General features: G+C 44.2%; 1 protein-coding gene across 2 annotated transcripts in view; it reads right to left on the minus strand.

Moving 5' to 3' along the window:
• SYNE2 (spectrin repeat containing nuclear envelope protein 2) overlaps positions 1-20,864 on the minus strand; it is a 181,463-nt gene extending 160,599 nt beyond the window's left edge. For both annotated transcript variants that reach the window (XM_051621370.1, XM_051621368.1), the window contains exons 1-2: positions 20,817-20,864; positions 2,976-3,100 (exon numbers count right to left, since the gene is read on the minus strand). In XM_051621370.1, coding sequence (XP_051477330.1) covers positions 2,976-3,054 — 79 coding nt within the window. In that variant the 5' untranslated portion in view covers positions 3,055-3,100; positions 20,817-20,864. The remainder of the gene's footprint in view (positions 1-2,975; positions 3,101-20,816) is intronic.
• Positions 20,865-23,434: the final 2,570 nt, after the last annotated feature.

Below are 23,434 nucleotides of genomic sequence, written 5' to 3' on the forward strand. Positions count from 1 at the left end.
CCTCAAAACATTGCCATGAAGCCCTTCTCCCACCGAAGGAAGGGACAAGCCTCCAACATTTCAGGTTGCTCTAAACAATTTTGGACCCCAACTGTGACTCTTTCATTTACAGAAGGCTGAGTGCCAGGCTGGACCCCTCTACGGGGCCAGCCCATGCTGCAATGATGGGAATGAAGCTATGGGAGGAGGTGACAGGACAGGGCTCCAGCATTATTCCTCCTGTGCTCACTGCCAGCCAAGACCCAAGCTCCTGCCTGCTCTCTCCACAGCTGCAGCAAAAATTACTTCAAGTTTCAAATACGGTTCACACGCTGCAACAATCTCCCTAGCAAGTATCGTCTGTTCACCAAAATGTCTGCAGCCTGCCTGGCAGGAGAAACCCTTCCCTCAAATATTTCCCCATAGGCTATAACTGTAATAGATCCAGCTCCAAGCTTTTCACTTGTATGTGGCTGTGCAAGGACACAAAACAGCTTTGCAGCTGCTCTAAGTTGTGCTGCATCAGAAAACTGAGAAAAAGCAGAGAGGAGGTGGGGGAAAGGGCACAGATGATGTTGAACTTATTCTGACCTAGTTTTATTGTAACAACTAGGAAAGAGGGGAGGGAAAAAGAACAGAAGAGAAAAAGTCCTGACATAATGCAAGTTCATAGCAATTTCACTTCTCTTGGCAGGGAAGGAGGGTGGTAACCATTACTTTCTTCTTTGTAGAGACCACTGAGGAAACTGGAAGGGGTTAAATAGCTTTATATCTAAATCTGAAAAGACTTCAGTGTTTCTATTCTTGCAGCTTTTTGATTTTGTGACTAGCGTCATCATTTGAAAATGCCTGGAGATGGGAACATTAGAAAACCACACTGCTTTAATTTCTTTACCTATTTTATTCATGTTTCTCAAGCTTCACTAAATGTCCTTAAAATATTTAGCTGAAAGGTGCACAGAAACAAAGTTACATTTTTACCTATTTTCCACTGACTTTCCTTACTGTATCTTCTAGGCCGAACACTATTTAGGAAGTGAATGTTCATCCTTGAACTAACTAAAAATCCGCTAAGAAAAACTCGGCTAAAGCAGGTTTTTACAATATTAAGCCACTGGCATTAATAGGATTCCTATAATAATTAGAGCTACTAGGTAGCAACCTCCTCACTAATCAGTTTTACATCCATCTTTAGTCATCAAAAAAAGTACACTGCTTTTCTAACAGCTATAAGAAGACATTCCTTGAATCTGAGATTTCTTTAAAACTTTTCCAGGTGAACCTGAATATTTAAAGTAATCAAAGTCTCTGGTTGCTTTGCAAGTCTTATCCTAAGAATCCTACTATTGAAAAAACCCTTTTCCTTAAGTGATACTATTATTCTTTTTTCACCTTTGCTACCATAAATCTGCCTGCCATTTGCTTGTCTGACCCAGAGCAGATGCTGCAGCCGCACAGTTCCACACATAGGATGCAGTCTGTACCATTTGTTGGATCATTAATCATTACAAAAATTGCTTATGCCATGACTAAGGGATGTCTCCAGATGTTTACAACAGTCAGTAACATACAGCTTGGCCCCAGATTTGATGTTATTCAACACATAAGCACCATTCTGACTTTTCATAAAAAAGCATTAATATTATTTCAAAATAGCACCCTATTCTAAAATCCCACAGAACTTTAACTCAGCACCCTCAGCCTTAAAGCTTAACTGTGTTTTCTAAACCCGTTTCATGAAAACAGCTACCTCAGTCCTTCTCATGAAGGCTGTTTGACTGGCACAACAAATGTGTGCCTGACTGTGGCTCAAGCAACAGCCGCACTAGCTCCTGTGTGCTGGGAGCTTTTGCTTGCTCTGCTGGAAACGTAATACTGAAGCAAAACAGAAGAAAATTCCCCAATAAAGACGTTTGGCTTGAGACCACTGTTAACACTCACTCATCAAAACACAAGGCTTCAATGACAATATTAGTGCAAATAAAGATTGTAAAAGTGACTTGGCAGAATATTCTTTTGCACCACTTGTTTTAAACATATTTTCTCTCAACTAAGCACCATAGTAATTTCATTACAAGTGAGCTAAAAAGAAATAGCTCTGTGGAAACATGACCTAGCCCACCCGTCCTAGATCAACCAGGCTCTAAACACCTCGAAGACAGGCTTTCCAACAGTGCTAATCCTGCTGCCCAGACCAGCCTCTTTCATTGCCACTGTGAATGTTTTCATTAATATCTTTAAAGGAAAATTCAGTCTTCCCTGGAAGTTGTCACAGAGGAAAATTCAATTTTGGGAAACCCAAAAAGCCTACCTGAGAGGCCAGCTCTTGTGCAGTCGTTATTGTTTAACTGCTCAGGTAGCTGCCACTAAATTGGCACAATTAAAAACCACCCAGCGAGTGCCTGCTTAGCAAGCTAAAACTCATTGCAAATAAGGATGAAAGACTCTGACCTGGAACAAATTTATTTAGAAGCCACAAAAATTTTCTACTTGTTTTGGCCACAAGCTATCTTTCTACACGTGCAGGGCATATAGCAGTAAGAACAGAAAAACAAATAAAATAGTACTGCAGTTACTTTAATAGCCTCATTGAGACAGTTTAATGCAACTAACTAATTGTCAGCAAATTGAAAACAAGAAAACTAATGAAATGGCATAACTGTTTTCATGCTGGCTGTTCCCTTGCAAACAGTTTACAGTAAGCTGTATTCTGAGTCACAAAGCTTAAGAACCAATGAGCATATCTGTACCAAAAAAGGTAACAGCTCTGAAAATACTATGAGAAAGTACTATGAGAGCTGTTATCTTTCATTTCCCTATTGAAGCACCTCATGAAACACAGAAACATCTGCAAAGAAGCACAAACACGAGGTAACTACACTGATCATAACACTAGTTTTAACAGGTTTCTCAGACTTCCCTTCAACTTGTGTGCAATCACAGATTTTTGACAAAAATTTACATTAACAAGGCACAAAAAGCCTATAGTAACTTACCTTGCAGCGACAGATAGAGATCATCTATTTCGGAGGAAACCTGCTCCTCTGTTGAGGGAGATGACTGCTTTGATGCCATCTTAAATCCTATGGAGATTCTTTAATCAATTTCCAAACTGAAATGACTATTAAAAAAAAAATAAAAAAAAAATCAGTACAGTTTACATTAAAACTAATGATTTCAAAGCTGCTCAAGTGTGTGCAGAGATATTTGGTTTGGGTTTTCTTCCCTTGGTAGGCTGTTTCCCTAACTCAGCCAAAATAAACTAAATGTTAATATTGTGTGAATCCAAGTTTTGGTCTCTTGCTTCTTTTCTAACAGTGGCTGGCAGTACTCTGCAACACAAATCATGGACCCCAGTGTGTCTTGCCATGAAAATACCATGAAAACAAAAGTATCAGGATTATGAAAATTGAAAGACAGTTGCTTTCCTTCAGAAAGCCAGGTTGACAACGGCTCACAGTGCCTTCTGCAGATTTGTTGCTGCCAAACTTCAAAGGTTTTCTTTAAATCTTTGTACTTTTCAGATATCTCTTCCTGTCCAGCTAATTGCTGCAGAATGGAAACAATTTAGGCAGTATCTCCAAAGACTAGGATGAGATGAAAAAGCATTATCATACGAGAAGAATCACAACTGCTGACTCTGGCTGGTACCTTTGTTACTCCTCATCCCCATGAAGGACTTTCCCTTTCCAATTCCTCCATTTTCCTCTCCCTGGATACCTCCCTTATCTCCAATGCAACTTTAGTGAATGATAAGCTGTATCTTTCTTAAAACTGTAACATTGTTTCTGGAGCTGCAGTAGTTATATTGTTCAATTTGCCACTGTGGGAAAAGCTGGATACTTAGATACAGATTCATTTTTATCAAGAATTTACAAGTTAAACAAATTCAAAAAGAAATAAAGCTGAAAATTAAGAGCTCACCTTAAACAAGCTTTGTTGCCTAAATAACTGTAACCTTTTATTCGGAAGTACTGGGATTTACACACTATATATTAATAACTCATCTACCAAATATATGTCAAAATAAAGGGTGTGAATAGATGAGTAAGAAAACATTAAGGAATGCCAGAGACATTGTTACATTCATTCCCTTGTGCATATGAATCACAAGGCAGCCTTTGTTAACTCCACTATATACTATTTTTCCTAACTCCCTGTATCCCTCACTGCACAGAAAGGACAACAGGCGTTTAATTAGGAGCTACTCAATTTTTGTTCTCTTCTCTCTGAACAATGTGTGTCCTTGTGCTCCTTCCAAGAGCTGCTCTGATGACAGGATTATTAAATCCTCACAAGATTTTCTATAGCACTTATCACCCCGGCATCTGAACACTTCACAAACATCAATCAATTCACATTTACAGCACCTACGTGAGATCAGGGGTTATTGACCACATTTAGAGTCACAGAACAGTTTGGGTTGGGAGAGACATTTAAAGATCATCTAGTCCAACCCCCTGCCATGGAACATCATTTTACTGATGACAAGCAAAAGCACAGAGAGAATACAGGGAGAAAAATGTTGCTAACTTTACTCTGGTTTTCCAGAGAAACAGATATATGGCCTAAGCACTGATTCCAATTGCTGCAGTGAGTACACAGTGTTTCTCCAAGTCACCAATGACTTACAGCTAAAACTCAAGGCACCAGATTCAAGAGAGGGGAATTCTACCTAGGAGAGGTAAAGATGAGAGCTATCCAGATTATCTAAGACAAGACAAAAAAAAATATTTTGCAAGAGTGTGGCTTGCTTAGCCTAGCAAAAAGAGGAGGAAAAGGATTAATCTGATCTTTGGCAGGCACAAGAACAAGATGATATAAATAACCCATTCCTTGAGGTTAGGATGGAAATAAGATTTCTAAACACTGGATTCTAATGAAGCCTCTCAAAACAGGCAACTGACACAAAGTCTTTATGTGATTTTAAGTTTGGAATTTTTCAGAAATAGACAACAAAGTACTTGCCTTTATTAAAGAGACACTTGGGACTTCCAACCCTGGAGAGCTCTCAGAAGTCCCCAGTTCTCAAGCTAGAAGTATGAGTCTCAAGTCAAACAGCCAAAGAATAACCACAGTGTTAGCTGCCAATGATACAAATCAGGGTTCAAGTGCCAGGGCTAACATCTCACAGGCATTGAGCAAGGGCAAGGGCTGAGCAAGAATCCAGTTCTCCCAGCAGCTCTGCCTATGCCCAAGGCGACACAATCTTTCCTGGGAAACTCCTTCCTTTTCCAAGTGAAGACCTTCAGAGATGTTTAAGAAATACTAAATACTGGGTAACAACCAATCCACAGGTTAAATCAATGAGCCTGCCTGAATTTGGACTTGAAGTCATAAGACAAATTGGGTATCCATGGAAAGCAAGAGCGATAGGACCAGAAGCACTCACATAGACACCAACCATTGCCACACCAACATAACCTACACTCAAGACATCCCCAGAACTTCATATGTGTGTACATTCCTGCAGTTCTGGGGCATGAACTCAACATCAGTGGTAATGTATGCTCTTTTTCTATTTAACACAAGTTTATTATCTTTTTCTTTTTTTTTTTCCCCCACTATTTTTAAATGAAACACTAAGGATTTTCTTTAAAAGGCACAAAAGCAGCACAAAATCCACAAACAGTGACAGCATAAATATCTGTTGGACTTTAGTGCATCCAAATTTGAGATGGTGACACAGGTGGAGCCAAGTCATGTCTGCCTAACCTGCATAATGCTAAAGTCTTTGGGAGCACAGTGCAGAGAAAGGGAATAGGATTTGGCACTAAAATTCCTCTATAATAACAGGGAAATATGCAAGAGCCATGAACAGCATTAATGGAAGTTTCATAAATAAAACAAAATGCATTCTCAACCTTTCTCTGTTCTTTCTCTGCCCGAATTCCTTGCCAGCTACAGCAACCACACAGTACATAGTGTCTCCTTCTATGTGCTTGTACTGCACTTCATGTGATGAGACCCCAATCTCAGTTCGAATCTTCAAGCATGAAAGTAATTGAAGTTAATAAAGCTTTCAGGATTTTAAAACAGAAAGTATGCTGAGCTTTAAAGCATTAATTAACTTTAATTAAGTCACTTAATTTGTTAATTAATTAACTTAAATGATGGCACATGATCATAGAACATGTATACATAATAAAACAGATGTTCCTATTTTCTTTCAAATCAAGACCTTCTCAAAAGGATGGGATTTTTAAAATTATTTTTTTAAAAACACACAAATCCACTCAACAAAACCACAGTGCAGGTTACAATAATGTGCAGCTAATTCAAGGTAAGTTTATGCTAAGACTTTCAAATTCCTGGAAAGCTTCTGTTCACCATTCAACACAACACATACATTTTGCCCTGCCTCTGATCCCTGCCCTGCCCCAAGAGAAGACTCCACAGCTGCTTTGAAAGGGAGACACACTGCTGGAGGACATACCTGCAAGGATTAGTATTCTTTAAAAGGTACAAGGTAGAGATTGTCTGAGAAGAGATTATACAGGGACAATATGCTAGTCTCTTTGCCCTCCTTATCTCCCAGCCCACCCTGAATTTCATCCAAATAAAGCATAGTAGGTGTAACTATATCATATCAACCTCTAAAGAATCTAAAACCCTCAAGATATTGGTAAGATTGCTTAGCAATGCTTTACATAGGTGTTAAGAATGACTGTATTTTGTTTCATGACAACTCAAGGAACCTGCAGAATGAAACCAAATCCTTCATTTTCATGAAACATTGGACAACTAGGAAATACATACACCTAGTTGAAAATCAATCAAATGCTATCAGATGACACCATGCCTTTTCAGTGGAGATAAAACCAAAGGTGATGAAAATGACCTTGTCCTTCCCTCTTTCTGGAGAATCTGTCATTAACACAGGAAAGCATTTAACTGCTTACACCTTGGGATAACCTGTGAAATAACCTATGAAGTATCACAGAGCCAAACAAAGAGTTTCCAGGAATGCTGAGACCTTATTTCCAATGGGTTTGCTTCCTATTGATTAACTTATTTGAGTTGCACCAAAGCTGTTGTGTGAGTTCATCTCTTCTTCAGCATGGGAGGAGTCACACAAGAAAGGTGCATTACAAATGTCCAGTTTAAGAGAAAAGCTTTCCACTGCTGTTCTCCAAAGTAGTAAATTCTTGACCACCTGGGCTCAACCTGCAGCTCAAATGGTTCAACCATCAACAAAAGCTTCTCCAATGATAAGGGCACCCATAAGACTCAAACCCAGGCTTTCCTTTAGTGGGTACTGGCAGAGTACTAATTCCCTTCCCTCTCCAGCTGTTCTCAAAATGGGTAACTAAAAACACAGGTGGAAATCAGATCTGCACAGTCATATAATGTAATTTCAACTTAAATTCCTTGGAATCTCTATTCCTTTCCCAAATTCAGCTGAAATTAGCCAGCAGATTTAAAAATGTACTGGGTATTAACACACAGACATAGACACATTGACAGAGTGAAGCGTAAGAGCAGGCAGTGGACTAGAAATACCAAGGAACTAACCTGAAAATAATACATAATTCCAGAGATTTTATCATGAGATTAGATCACACTGATTTAAATACTATGTCTCCAGTAAGGCTTAAGTCCCAATGAGACTTAAGAGATACTCTGCTTAAGCAGAGTCTTTATAAGGACATTCCTGTCTCAGAAGAAAGAGGAAAAGGAAGTCTCAGATGGGTTTGGAAGATTCATTAGGAAGGATTTCATAGCCTTAAGATTACAGTTTGGATCAGGATGGTTTGCAAATATGGTCTTTCAGCTACCTCAAGTTAAAAAAAAAAAAAAAAAAAAAAAGACAATTATACAGTATGGTCCTCTACAGAGAAACTGACACCATTATCAAAACAACATGTAACAACAGTTAAAATATAAAATACAGGTTTCATTAATCGTTAAAGGTTACTTGTACAAAACATCTGTGCACACTATTTAGGAAACAAGGTAAACTAGTTAGTGTAATTTCCAGATCATCCCTGGTAAGACCGTTTGCAGCCTCTGAGTTGACAGCTAACTCCTGCACTATGCCACAGCTTGCTGCACAGATGTACCCCCAGAAGCCTCCCCATGAACCCATCATCAAAAATCATATGGCATGAAATTAGCTCAGGTATGTGCTCCTCAAAGCTGAAAGCAGCAGATACCTTGCAAACAAGGCCAGCTAGAGGTTGCTGAATATTATAATCCACTGTTAGTAAATCCCTGCTTCACTGGTTTTGCCTTTGTAGACACATGCCCCATATTTTCCCAATTATGTTGGTTACATGCCTTCCACTGGTGTTGCAATAGGAATTACAGACATCTTTGTATGGCATCTCCAACTGCTTGTTTTTACTTTTCCTTCTTTGAAGTGTCACTGATTATTTATTACTCACTCCGGGACTCAAAAGACTTTCCCTCCATAGAGGCCCCTAGATGTAAACTCAAGTTTGCTCCTAGCAACAGATTATTATTACTCACGTGTTCAGTCGAGCCAACACCATGAACAGAAACGGCAGATTTTTATCTTTGGTGAACTAGTCCAAAGGAAGTAGAGCTCCATAAAGCAGACCTACTGAAGACTCTTTTCCTTTTTGGTTATTAACAAGGATCTCAATTTATTTTACATTCAGAGAGAAGCACTAACATTTTGATTTGGGTACATTTTTTTGTGTAAGTTTGTCACAGTCAAACTAAAGACAAACTGTTAGGATCCAAATAATGATAATATGACCTAAGGAATTATCACAGAAAATCCCTTACATCCAGTTGGCTTGGGTTTTTGGGGTTTTTTTAATTTTCTTTTCCCCTCCCTTCCTATGTACTCACACCTGAGATCACCCACAAGAGCAATGTTGGCAAGCATTTGAGTTTGATGGTCATGTTTTCTCCTCAACACTTCATTTAAAATGGTTTCCTTATTTTTTCACCCAGTGTCAAGGGTGGGGAGGAAGGTCTGTTCAAAGCATACATTTTTCAAGACCTTTACTCTAAGAAGCTCTCTTTTCTCAAGGTCCTACTCCAGACTGAAGTTCATCCCTTTCACATTTAAAATGCTTGCCAACATTGCTCTTGTGGGTGATCTCAGACATGTCCACAGCTAAAATGGGATCATACAGTAAATATGCTGATACCCTTCTCTTCAAGGCCAGATCCTCAGGTAGCAAAAATGAGGACAGCACCATTGACTGATGCACCTTGAGGTCCCCATTTCAGTAGCTGACAACTTCTCTCTGTCTGGCAGAAAAAAAGTATTTGTCATCATCCAGTAAGCAATAATGGCACATTCTCTTCACTTCCCTAGTGGAAGAAAAGGGCTTCCATTACGTTTCCCTCACTTTGAAGGTGATAGGGGAAATCTTCTGATCCTACATAATACTCTGTAGCACTCAGATGGGTATCAGCCAGTCCTTTAATAAGTGGTATTAGAGCATGTGGCATTAGAGAGACTCTGCACTGCCTGGGATAATGCTGAAACAAGTCTGGCCTCTGGTCTTCCTAAGGTCTAAGTAGTTGGAGATGAACTAAAAAGGAAGAAGCTTGGAAAAGGCTGAAAAACTCTGCTCAGAAAGAATAAAGCCCAGAGAGCATTAGATCTGCTAGAGACACAGAGATGGACACACAGCTACAGCTACACCCCATTGCCACAGAAATAGTCTTTCCTCGTGTGAACCAACACACTGAAACTACGTGCACAAGTAAGGACTCCTCCAAAGAATAAGAGTTGCAAGACCAAGCCATCTCTGATTAGTTTATTTATGACAAGGAACAGCAGTACATTTTTGTTATCCAGGGACTTCCCAGTGAGCTATTTATAATTTTTGAAAATGTGCCAGGACAAGCATATGAGTATACAAAAGCCACACCACTTTTTGAGGCCAGCAAATGTTGCTGGTTTGTCTTTGATTTACACATCAGTAACACTTCCTGTTACAGAAGTACAGTGGATCTTCTCACTGCACTAATCAATTTAAAAATGTGGTAAGGAAGGTGTCCTTCTTGACCTTTCCTTTCTTGGGGGCTAGATGGTAATATATCAGTCATCCTAGTACAATTACACAGTTTGAAAACTGCACCAACTCCATGCTGTTGTTAACACACACATGCACAAATGCTTTTATTAACTGAGCTAAAGCTTTATTCACATATTCAGAAAAGCTGAGCCATGGAGGTGCATGATGCATTTACTTGCCCTCAGAATAAAAGCCTAGCTCATATTTATCTATTTCCAAGTAGAAATGCAGTGCCAACCTACTGAAGAAAACATTCAGTTTTCAACTGGTTTCTAAGCTTTCCCACATCTTTACTAAAAAGAAGAACTGCTCAGAACTCAAAATCACAGTTGTTAATGTAAGAAGGGAGGGCAATGAATGTCTGGAGGGTCAGAAAGCTGATGGCATGCCCCTCGCTCACCCCAGAGTACCCTGCTAGGGGCAGGAAGCCAAAAACCACTGTGATGACTTCATGGCTCTATCAAAGTCAAAGGTTTGGAGGACTATTCAGTCTCCAAAACTCACAGCCCATAAGCCCACCCCAGCCCAAATCTACTTGTGCGATGCCCAGAAGTCCCCAGTTATGTGGAAAAACACCATGTCATTGATATGGTGCATTGCCACCAAGCCAGACTGAAAAAGCTTTTCCAAAGCAGGGGTCATCCTCACGCTTCCCTGCTGTGCTGGCCTTGCCGCGGCCGCAAGGCCGCTTCCCGCAGATAACGGGGCCATGGGGAAGGGTTATCACAAAAACAACACCAGGAACACAAGCTGGCTCAAGATCTGCACTGTACCTGGGAAGTATATCCAGTGCATAAACATGGCCTCTTCCTACCCGCTTGGTTAACAGGGAAAGCATGCAATGAGGTGACAGTAGCCATTATTTCACACTCACAAGCCATTCTTCACTTTGACACAAACACTGCCCCTGTCTGACCCCCTTGCCCTGGCCAGCTAGGCTGGTAGCCAGGCACAGCTCTGAGTAGCCACACTCTGCCTGCCCTCTTTTCAGCAAGGGGAAAGGGTGCAGTGTGGCCTGTGCAGTCCCAGCGCTGTGGGGTGCAGACAGACCTCTGCCCTCCAGCGTGCGGTTCCCATCGCAAAAGCTGCACACAGCTCATCATGCTCCTTCCTCGGCACTTCCTGGCCCAGAGTCAGTTCTTACAATCAAGAAGAGAAGGGAAGGGAAGGGGGAGGAAATGGCCTGCAATCAGATCAAGTTTAACTCTCACACAGGGGACTGCCTCATCAGAACAAACTGGATGACGCTGTCTGCTTTAACCACGCACGGAGGATTGCAAGAAGTTCTTTCTTTAATTTACAAATGTTTCTTTCTTCCACCTGGATTGCAACTGAAATTCTTTGGTTAGTGTTTTAATAGAGACTCTCTGTCAGCTTTCTATTAACACGGGAGACACCTTGCACAGCATTAAAGGTACTTAAAATAGCAGTATATAATAACAACTGCTTTGTATTAATGACATAATATTAATGACAATCAGGCTCCTAGTAATATTCTGCCTTTGAAGGAATACAAATGTTTCCTTTCTACTGCCTTCCTAATTCCCTTTTTCCCCAAATAAAGAAAACAGTCAGATGGTTAACAAACAGATTACTCTGTTGAGTGAAGCTCACCCAAGCAATAAAAGGCCTGGAGTTTCTCAATTAAATCATAAGGCTGTTCTTGTTCAGAAAGATCTTCCTGAAGAGCAGTATTCTGCTCTTTCAGGAAATTAAGAAAGGGGAAAGGTAGGATAGAGGCAATCAAAATGCAGGAGTTTTCACTAAAGTGGGGATTTGCTCTTACTGCCCAAAATCACTGGCATTTGCACAACAGAACGGTGCAGACAGAGCCACGGATGGTGTCAGGAAAGAGGAGGAAAGTGAAATGCAATGTGCGTTTGGGAGCCAAAAGAGAAAGGGCATGTCTCATGCTAAACCTATCTGCTTTGGCAGTATTCCTGCAAAGATCACAAACTTGTTTTGATCACTAAGTATAGCAGAGAAAAGGAATCTACTTCAAGTAGCTCTCTCCAGCAGCGCTTGCAGTTTTTACACAGGCAGAAGGAGAACACAAAAGAGAGATTTGTCAAGCAAACGGCAAATGAAGCTTGCCAAATTTGAAGGGCAAATTACAATTTAAATGATGGGTCCTAGCCTTGCAGCTGTGAATTCATCAGCTTCTCTCTCAAGCGCGTCTGACTGAGGCTACAGCAACACAAACCACCACTCTTCCCTAGCCCACCTCTGCTCTGACCTGGAGGGGTCACCTCTCCAAAAAGCAAGTTTTTCATGTCCTTATACTTCTTCCAGCTGAAAATTCCCCCCAAAGTGCTAGTCAGGGTCTTGTTCATTTATTTTTACACATTCTGTCCCATGCACTTCAAGGTTTGTGGGCGAAGCAGTGTTTTTAGAAGTGCAGTGTGCATGCTTACATCCCTGTGCTGGTTTTGCACACATGAAAAGGGCTTTTCCACAGTGTTTTCTCCCACTCTGACTGTGCAGGAACCTCCACTGCAGGAGAAAAATAATGCTTTGCTCAGGCAACTCAGCACAGCCTCCGCATTGCTCTGCTAAGTAAAGCACTTTTGTTTACTGCTTAACACAAATAAATGCCCTTGTCTTTGCTTTCAAAGCATTAGTTGCTTTAGGGGAAAAAAAAAAACCTGAAAAACAAAAACAAACCACACACCTAAATCTCTGATTTATAGCACAGTCTCAGGCCTGTAGAATAACTTTTTGTGTGCAGTGAAAACCAGGCCAAACACTGTTACTCTTACCAGTACTGTTGCCAGAGAAGATCAAACAGCCAAACTGCACAGAGGCAACCCAACAGAAAAACTTGGTGCTATGCAGTAACATATTAGAATAAACTGTTCTCACTATGCAAGAAAGACCAAACCAAAACAACAAAACCAAAACCAGATGCAATTGCAAAGCCAAGGACTCCAATTCAGAAATAGCCCAAATTAAAGGATGCCTTACTTATTTCACACATTCTCCTTCTCTGAGGGGACAGAGTCTACTCATCAGTACATAAATGACAGAGCTGGCCCAGCTGCTTTCTTTGAGAATCAAGACATCCTGCAACAAATACAAAACAGGACGAATGCCTGTGAGCCCCGTGCATCTCCCTCTCTGAAAGGCAGCAATATTACTAATGCAGAAGTTACTTATAGGCAAGTTCAGTCAAGAAACAGAGGCTGTGTGTTGCACAAGTGGAGCTGCCGCACCGATCCCTCCCGGGCCAGGCAGCCGCAGCAAGGCCACGGCCAAGCAGGTGAGGTAAGCCAGGAGCCACGTCTGGCTGCTCCAGCCAGCTCCAGCCCACTCAGGCATGTTCCTGTACAGTTTGCAGAGACGTGCTTCTTGGAGTCACCGTCCAGAACGAAACTCCAGCAAGGAGATGGCGTGTGACCGCCAACGCAAGTCCTTGGAACAGGATGTGCTTCGATTTCCTTACAATCCACACAGAGGCCTTCGGTACAGTAAACTCCTGGACTGGCTTTTTGGGCAATCTTTGCAAGAAGAAACATGTTCAAAGTCACCTCCAAGCTTTTCAAAGAAGCAGCTTTCATTGACATGGCTGTAAAGCTATTCCAAGTCTACCTACAGACCTAGTAAGGCACAACTGCTCTGCAGGAACAGTTTTCTCTCACACCTACAATGAACAAGTGTCTGCTTCCTTCCCCTCAGGAACTGTGAGGTGCCCTGAAACCATAACTGAGAAAAAACTCAGGTTTTCCACTCCCCCAAAACAAAGTCAGCTCTGCTATTTCCTTCTTACAATAACAAGCTCTGCTTTCTCCATCCCTGGGGTATTTCATCACCAACAACCCACCCAGTTCTGCGTAAGAAACAACATTGCAAACAATCTATCAGACACTTTTTTCTCTTTAAAAAAAACAACAAACAATCCTAAACCTGTCAGCCCACTAACTGTGAAACCACTTGTTACAGTACAAGTGGTTGATGAAGCCAGATGACAATGCAAGGAAATACCTGGAACTGATCTTCAATGTTTATTTTTGGAGACTGGCTTTTCTCCAAGCTCTTATTTAATAGTTTGCTCTTTCCCTCCTCTCCCCAGTTGTTCTCTCTGGAATCAAATTGCAACTTGCTTCACCTCTTGGAGTTCACCCACAGACCCCCTCTAAGCAGAACTTCAAGAATCAAATCCTGGCTCAGACAACAGGTTCCTTCTATTGCACTTCCATCATATTCTTTCTCAAGTATCAAAAAAGATAGGCGAGTTCTCTGGTATTTGTCTGAAATCAGAAGTGCACAGGATCCATTTAACACTTGGTACTTTCCTGTACTTCGTATCTCTGCTATTACAAACAAATTCCTTCAACAGATTCTCCCCCTAGACACAGCTCATTTAGCAAACGAAATCTTTCTGCTGTATACTAGCTCTCAACACAGGAGGAATTTTATCCTTAACCTACCTGGTTTACCTGTGCAGATAAGTTAGGCATTTTCCAGAAGAGCTGGTGATTTATCTTTCCATGCCCCTAACTAACACAGCGGCAGCAGCTCCACTTCAGAGCGGACCAGGTCAGAGCAGCTCCCTGTGTGGCTATAGAGCTCCCTGAGCTTTACATTTAGGTATGTGGTGTAAGTTTTAGACATGTCAGTTTAAAGAGTTTCCACACATCATCTGCACACCACCGAATCATCACTCATGCTGTCTTAGGCCACTGGAATCCTGAAGTGAAGCACATTTTTTCTTTCAATGCTTAGCCATTTCATGTAGACCGAGAGAGAACACACACACAATCATCCACCCCAACTCAGTGGAAACACAATAATTCAATTATGTGCCGGAAGTATGTTTTTTTGGAAGAGAAAAGACAGGGAAAGGAGGTTGAGTAACAGCCTATATAATTTTGCTAAATGTTTTCGCAGAAAGGAAATGAGTGCCTACCGGGTGCGGTCCACCACCAAGCGCCAGGCGGCCGGTCTTGCCCCAGGGAGAGCAGCAGATCGCTCGGCAGCTGTGAGGAGCACAGGCAGGGGAAGGAGCACACCTCTGGGAGCCTGTACTCGCCCTCATTGCTTCCACCCCTGCCACTAACCTGATGTGCGACCTTGAAAAAGACACTCTGCAAATCCCCTACGACCTCTTATTTATAGCAGAAGATTGTCTGGCGCTGTGTGTCCAGCCCGAAGCTGTTCTGAATCCACTGTCTGACCAGGAGAGGAGGATGGTTTTGAACTGGACATTGCTGTCTGCTCTCCAGGATCAGGTAAAGCCCTCCAGGCACACCACCTTGCACCACGCAACCTACACCAACACCCAGCCTGGCAGAAATGAGGACACTGGGGGCCCTCCTCAAATCTCTGCTGGGATATTAGACACTTTGGCAGAGATTCAGGTCTCCTGACGCTGAACAGCTACATGAGAGATGCCTCCATGCGCACTCATTGTTTGAACTCTGCAGAAACAATGAAGAGAAACAGGCACTTTTAGGGCAGTTTGTCCGATGTATTTTTAGATGTCCAACTCAGTGTGGATGAATCATGGCCCAAAAGTGTTTTCTCCCCTCCAGTGACTATGAAAGGGGTCTGGACAACAGTCTCTCATGCAGATAGTTATGCTGTAGTTCGACAAGATGAATCTCACCCTTTTAAGTCAGACGAAAGGCAGTAAGCAACGAAGCACCCCCCCCTTGGTTTACACTTACTTGAGAAAGTGCATCTCTACCAGAGACCCATTGTGCAAGTGCTCTGTGCTTCCCTACCTCATAAACATCTTGTAATAAGACAATATGCAACCACCTTCAATGAGAGGGCCTGACTTTGATGGAAGAGTTTCATTTAGCCATTGAACATGAAGTTTTCACCAAATATTACTGCAAGCAAAGCTCCAGGTTGTTCACTACATGACAGCCTCCAAGAAGCAGGCCATGCTGCTCATGGGGCAGCTTTCACTTCTCTTCCTGCATCATTTAGGTGGTTATTATCAACAAAAAACAATCCAAAATGAAACAGAAGTATCAGTGATACAGACTGAACTGAACCCATTTCTGAAGTGTCTTTACAACCACTTTATGGCCGTTGTACTTCATGTACTCCATGGCTTCACTGTACACGGGCCATTTGCCACAGACCGACAAAGCATGTTCAGCAGCATATTCATTCCCTCCCTCTCTGCCTTGCCCCTTCACTCCATCATTCACCAACTTCTTGTCTTTCTCCTGGCAACCAACAGGGCAAAAGATTCAGAAAGCAAAAATTTTTCCTGTAAAACCCACGTTTCTGCCTCCTCCCTACACTTCCATTAAAGTAATTACAAGTGCTTTGTTTTCTGTCTTAATTGTCACTTCCTTTGATAGAACTTACAGCCTGAGTCTTGAAGCTCAAACAACCAATACTATTCTTTACTCTCTTTCCTCATCCCTTGCCACCAACAGTACTACTTGTATCAGGATCAGCAATTCCTTAAAAACCTCTTGAGCCAATCTTTGCAACTGCATTGTGTCGGGAGTTATCAGCAGGCTGCAGGAAGGTTAGAAAGCAAACATGCCTCCCTATGAGAGACCAGAGACCAAAGTTAAGCCCAGAGTCAAAGCTCTGCCCCATTTCCTCTCCTGGGGAGGTAACAGCCTGTTCTTCACTAGTGCTTCCCCAGGGCAGCTTTCTGCTCCCTTCCTGTGTGCCCAGCTGAGCTAAACAGAAGTTTTTACCCCACTCCCTCTTTTGCCCCTGTCCTGGCCCTTTGGCATCTCCATAGAAGCAGCTTGCTTCACATCCTGCTGTGAACCCTGTGATTTAAGTGATCTGCAAAGGCTGTCTTCTTTGTATCCTCACTAACATCAGAACTTGTGTGTGATCCATGAAGGTCGTAGGAAGCTGGCTGGTATTCAGAGACACTGTTAAGCCTTCCCATCTCCACTCTGCAATCCGTTTGCAGACAAAATGCTCCAGATACCAGGGGTCTCTGCCCTCTCAGCATTATCCCAAGACAAAACATGTTCATCCTTCATCATGACTACTTGGGGCTGACACCCTTCATGCTCCATGGGATGCAAGTCAGCCCAGGAAGGGTAAGGCAGTCAAATCCATGCCCATACACTATATTTTTTGATTCATAGTCTAGTGGTCGCAGGTGCTACTGCAGGTGTAATCTCCTGCTCCTCCTGGGGAAGACACATGTTGGCACAGGAGTGAGTGAGGTGAACTTAGCCTGTCCCTTAGCATGGACATACCACTTGTACTCCCAAACATATATTTACACTCCAGACCAACTCATCCACATCAGCTGAAGTAAAAGGTTCTCCCAGACCCAAGTCAAGTCTCCGTCCCCTCCATAGAGCATAGCTGGAAAAAATCAGATCAACTTGATCTCCTAGTAGCTACATGGCCACCTCTTCTCAGTTACAGGAGTCTTCCACCCACGCTGGCCAGGGATGAAATACAGGCAAAGAAAGATTAGGTGAGAGGTATATGAAATGTCACCTTCCTTTTAATCACAGCTTATGGATCAAGACTTGAAGCATTACCCATACAGAACTGCACACTCCACACGTATAATCCCACCACCTAATCCAACTACTTGTTCAAACAGGCACGTTGCTAAGAGTGGGTCGTTGCCATCACTGTCTACATTTTCAGGTTCCTCCAACACCACGTCCTCTCCCACATCTAAAAGTCCCATGACAGTTCCAAATAAACAGTGGGAAAGCCAGGGCAAGTGTGGTGGCACACACAGCTCATTCCTTCAACATGAGAAACAACACAGCCCATCACAACCTAAGAGGTGCTCTCCCACACTGCCAGACAATCTTGGGGAAACTCTTCAGTTGTGGTAAGGAACAGATAAGCATCTCTCTGCACATACAGGGAATAAGCATCTCAGCTGGTAGACTTTTAAAACCAGTATTTATTGTGCCCCGGGGAAGAAATGAATTTGGGTAAATGGGCTGAAAGGCCTAGCTGTGCTAGCAAGAGTTTGGATCGTCTCTTCCATCTCTCCGTACAAACCCAGCCATTGAGTCCAGATCTAAAACAGAGCCACAGTTGCTAAGAAAACAGCACTGCAAACAGATGTCAGGAGATGATTCATGGAGCAAGGGCATATCCCTATACTACAGATAAACCAAAATGAATGAGGCTCTTTATACCTGATTTTGTAAGCTGTGCTTCTTCATGGCCTCTTTGGGATTTTTTCTTTAATTGATTTCTACAGTTAGATGGCGAGAAAACAAAGCAGAGCTGAACTCTCTGTTTATGGAATTAATTACTACCGAAGGGGCTTTACAATGTGTATAAGGAACTCAGTAAAAGGGCTAAACTGTGGCTCATTTTTCCTCCTGAAACAAAGCTTTTTCCTCCTGAAACAAAGCATTTTCCTCCTGAAACAAGAAGCAAGTTGTCCAACACCCTATAAGACAAAATAACATACAACCAGGAGTTAAAAACTCCGAAGAAACAAATGGTAGCAATTTTTTTCCTTTGTTACTTTCCCTTATACCACAAAACTAAAAATTAACAACTAGGGAGATAAAGCATTTTCAACCTATTAGATCATTAGCCAGCAATGCATGCCGCTTCTTGAATGACTTCATTGTGTCTATACTTAAAATTTTTGCCTGACAAATAAATAAAAAGTAGCTAGCTCACTGCAGGACCAGCCGAGTGCTACTGACACCAACAAAGTTCTCATTTATTTTAACTAACTTTTGATCAGTTTCTGTTGCAGAAAAAAAAAATGAAATATTTTTTGCCCCCTTAAATCATCGTGATCAATTCTTAGTAAGATACAATAACAATGGCACTTAAAACACAGTTTCCTGAGGTAATTTGTAAATAACTGTTTAAATAAAGGAACTTTGAGATATGTTTTTATAGATAACTAGAGTAAAAAGACAATTATCATTCGTTACCCTTCATTATGAAGAAGTGAAGAACAAACATCATTTATACACTTCTGAATTCATATTTGTACAGCATCTGGCACAAGGGAGGCTCAAACATTGCCACTGTACTCATCAGTACAGGGCAATACCTTTCCTGTGGTCACTGCTCATTTTTCACTGCTTCTCCTAACTCCCATGGGTCCCTGCCCATCCCTCTCTGCTTCAGCTTGTCCCCATTGCCCTCACTGGCAGATGCCAGGGCCTCTGCTCCCCTGCCACCACACATTCACTCCACGTCCCCTCCTGCTATGACGTGCCTTCTTCTGCCTTAGAAATCAATTATTTAGGCTGCCCTGATTTCAGAGCGAGGTGGCTGCACATGTGTTTGTGGGATGGAGGATACTGATGCTGTGGACAGCATTAACAGCTGCCACCCAGCTCCTTCTTGGAGCTATAAAGCCACCCCAGAAGTGGCCGAAGCCCATGACTCATCTAACCAGGCGTTACAGACCACGAGTGTCCCTCCTGCAGGTATTGCATTTCAAACAGAGGCACAAACAGACGTGCCCACCAAGCTACAGTTATGTAAGCTTGGCCAACAGTTGCAATAACTAGCCAAGATCTGGCATGTGGCACCTACATCTTTGTCCTATGAAGAGAGATTGCACCAAAAGCTGAGAGTGAGGAAAACATAGGAATGATGGAAGGAAGGGAAGAGGACAGACTGGACACAGGGCACCCTAAAAGAAGGAAGCAGAGGTATAAGGAACATGCAGTTGCTGACCTGACAAAGGTTGTGAGAAACCCTCAGACAAGCTTGCTCCAAGTTTTTTCTCTGTACACTTTGAATAAGACAAGAAGTGTGCACCTGCTCCACCTCTCAACTGCTCCAGCAGCTCTCAGGCAAAAAGAAGGGAAAATGACCCAATTTCAGGGGAGGGAGAACAGGGAGAAGACTGAGGTGAAAGGAGGACAGAGAGCCTTCCCTTAAATCCACACACACACAGCACCTGATACAAGTTACAGATGCCCCACGTGTCACATCCCATGGGCCACAGTAACACAGATCTGTAATAACAGGAGGCTGCCAGAAGACCTTGAGAGATGGGAGGCAGGGAAAGCAGGAGGGAGGACGGCACGCAAGGCAGGGAAGAAAAAGGAGCCGATGTGTAGTGGGAAGAACAGCAAGCACGAGCAATGTTTTATTCAGGGCAGCGGCAGCAGCGACCTGGCGCTGATGATACAGCGACCGAAGAAATACCTGTACCTGCCGTGGCCGCAGGGAAGTAGTAACTCCTCTTCCCTCTGGTGAGAACTTTGCCGGAATAAGTACCCACGCTCAGCTTCCAAACACATAACCCGCAACGACTTTAGAAGCGATCACCACGCGAGGTGCGGGGAAGCCCCGCGTACCTGCATGTCCCCCTGCGCGCTCCCTCCCCTGGGCTCGCTCCCACCGCCTCAGAACACGCCGGCTCCGGCTTCCAGCCGGGGAAACTCTCCCGGCCGGGCGGACATCGCCGCGGGAGGGACGGGCATCGCTCCGGGAGGGCGGGCAGGGCCCCGCGGAGGCGGGAGCTCACACAACACCCGGCTCCCGCCGCCGGCCCGGCCCCGCCGCGCTCCCCCCCGCTCCCCCGGGCCAACTCCCGCCGCTGCCCCGCACTTGTGTTTTCTCCCTTTTTCCCCGGCAAAAGGGACGGCAGAGAGGGGGAACCCGCTCCGGCAGCCGGGTCCTCCCGCGTCCCCCTGTCCGGCGGCGTCCCCGCGGGGAGAGTGAAGGGGGTAAAGGGGGGAAACGCGGGCGGTGCCGAAGGTGAAGCCGGCACCGAGGGAACAAAGGCGGCGGGGAACAAAGAGCGGCAGGTACCGCCGCGGCGGAGCAGCGGAGAGGAGCGGGGCTGGGGCCGGGGCCGGCTCGGGCGGAGCCGCCGCTCCCCGCACAAAGGCTCCCCGCAACTTCCCGCGGGCGGCTCCGGCGGGGCAGACTCACCGCGGGCGCAGTCCCGGCATCGGCGGCGGCGGCGGCGGGCGCGGGTGGCGGCGGCGAGGGCGGGCGGAGGAGGAGGAGGAGGGACCGGCCACTCCCCGCCCCGGCCGCTGCCAGCGATCGAGGCAGCGCGGTCCCCGCCAGCGGGCGGGAAGGCAGCGAGGCCGCGGCCCCCCCAGCCCGGCCCGGCCAGCGCTCCGCCTCCCCCGCCGCGGCGGGAGGCCCGGGTGTACCGGGGCTCTGGGGGGCTCCCTGGGCGATCTGCGGTCCCTGCAGCCGTGTTTGGTTGTCAGCGCGGGGCAGGGCGCTGCTGGCTCGGGAGCGGGAGTTGCTTTGCACCCAGAGGAGGCCACGAAGATGATCCGAGGGCTGGGGCAGCTCTGCTGTGAAGACAGGCTGAGAGAGTTGGGGTTGTTCAGCCTGGAGAAGAGAAGGGTCTGGGGAGACCTTATGGTAGCCTTCCAGTACCTGAAGGGGTAGAAAAAACCTCGGGAGTGACTGTTTACAAGGGCTTGTAGTGATAGGACAAGAGGGAACTTTTTCAAACTGAAAGAGGGTAGATTTAGATCTGAAGAAGAAATTAATTACTATGAGGGTGGTGAGATACTGGAACAGGTTCCCCAGAGGAGTTGTGGATTACCCATTCCTGGAAGTGTTCAAGGACCAGTTTGATGGAGCTTAGAGCAACCTGGTCTTGCGGGAGGTGTCCCTGCCCATGCAGGCAGGTTGGAAATAGGCTAGCTTTAAGGTCCCTGCCAAACCATTCTATGATTCTGTGATTCCTGCACCCTCTTCCCAGGGACAGCAGTTCCCTGTCAGAACATGCTGACCCCATGGTTGTGTGTCTGTCATGGGATGCCCCAGCTCCCCACACACTCATGTCCTCACCAGGCTTGGTTTTCATGCTTGAGGTTATCCGGTGTTTTCCCTCCCAGCACTAACAGGGATAGTGCTGCTCATCCCACCCCTTGAAAACAGCCAGGCAAAGCCATGCACCCTGTGTGCCTCTGTGCTTTGGTAGAGGGTTGTGCTGGAAGTAAGTAAGAAAACGCTTGTGTTGATAAGAACAGTTTTCTGGTCTGGGAAGGTTTGTGATCACAGTTGATATAAATAAAATGCTTTTGTCTTCTAACAAGTCTGCAGCATCCCCAGATCAAATTTAGAAGATCAGGAATATAAGAGGGCAAAAACAGGAGACCTCTCCAGTTCCAACAGCCTCCATAGCCCTATCTGAGCTCAGGTCCCTTTGCCTCATGCACAGATCCCAAGGACCTGCTGCCTTCCACTCTCAAGTCCAAGCTCTTCCCTCAGCTCCCAGGACACCATCACCTGGCCTTGCCCAGCCAAATCTCTGAAAGGGTAAATGAGGGCCAGTTATTTTCACATGGAGCAAATTGGGGTTCTTTAGAACTTCAGAGGAAGTTTTGTTTTTTTGGAGGGGGAGAAGAAAGAATATCTTAAATTTGTTCCATCTGATACTGGATAGCTTTTGGCTGTAGACCTCACAGCATGAGAGGATACAAATATTGGGTTTGAGATTTGCTTTATACAGCCAGAGGTCAGCTGGGTATCCCAAGAAAAATGTAACTTTCCAAAAGCCACTTCCTGCTCATGTTGATACATCGGGTTTCTCCTCAATCAGTCCCAATCCACCAACTTAAAAAAGTGGAAGTGAGGTCCTGTATTTGAAGGCTACAAAGCTCAACGTACCTACTTACTCAAGCTTTTCTTTATACCCACAGATGTGTCTAAAGAAGTTCTGCCAGATTTGAAGCCCTGATTTTCTGTGAGGATTTTTTCTTTTCCAGACAAAAGTGAATGCTGCACCTTTCTGAGTGCTGTTTCAGCTGGTGCCCAAGAACACAATGACTTGCAGAAGCATCAGTAAAAACTGGTTACAAGCTGACCGCTCTGCCTTGGCAAACACCTGCTCCAGTTCATGCTGTCCTCGCAACAGATTGACACGTGAGTGCTCCTTGTGTACTTTTTTACTAGTTTTATTGAAGATTAATAACTGGTTTTATAGTCACACAGTTGTCTTTGATACTCCATGGACGTGGTCGAAGGCAAAGGGCTACATGCAGGCTGTGCTGTAGTTTCCCAGTTTCTGTGTTGTGGCTGTTGTAATGCCTGTCCTTGAAGTGAAACAAGCATAAATATGACTGACTTACTACTTTTGACTGCCAGATATACCAATCTTGTGTTTAAGGAAGGAGACAAGAAGATCATGGAATCATAGAATGGTTTGGGTTGGAAGGGACCTTAAAGATCATCTAGTTCCAACCCCCCTGCATGGCAGGGACACCTCCCACTAGACCAAGTTGCTCAAGGTCCAATATTGCTCAAGATGCAATATCAAAGTCAAGCTCTTTTACTTGAAGAATTATTTCAAACCACCTCTTGATCGCTTTGAGACACCTCCACATGCCATCAAGTTCAGCAGAAAAGGTGTCATGGAGTCTTGACCACATTGCCCCACCTTCTCACTCCATGCTCTTCACACTGCCTTAGCCCTGCCATGAATCCCACAGCTCCTTGGTCCAGCGTGCACAGCACTGCAGGCACCTGCCAGGCTTTGTCAAACACAAGCACAGGTCTGAGCCCAAGGTGCTTGTTTTCAC

This window comes from Apus apus, chromosome 5 (assembly GCF_020740795.1).
Source record: "Apus apus isolate bApuApu2 chromosome 5, bApuApu2.pri.cur, whole genome shotgun sequence".
In the NCBI taxonomy this organism is placed as follows: Eukaryota; Metazoa; Chordata; class Aves; order Apodiformes; family Apodidae; genus Apus; species Apus apus.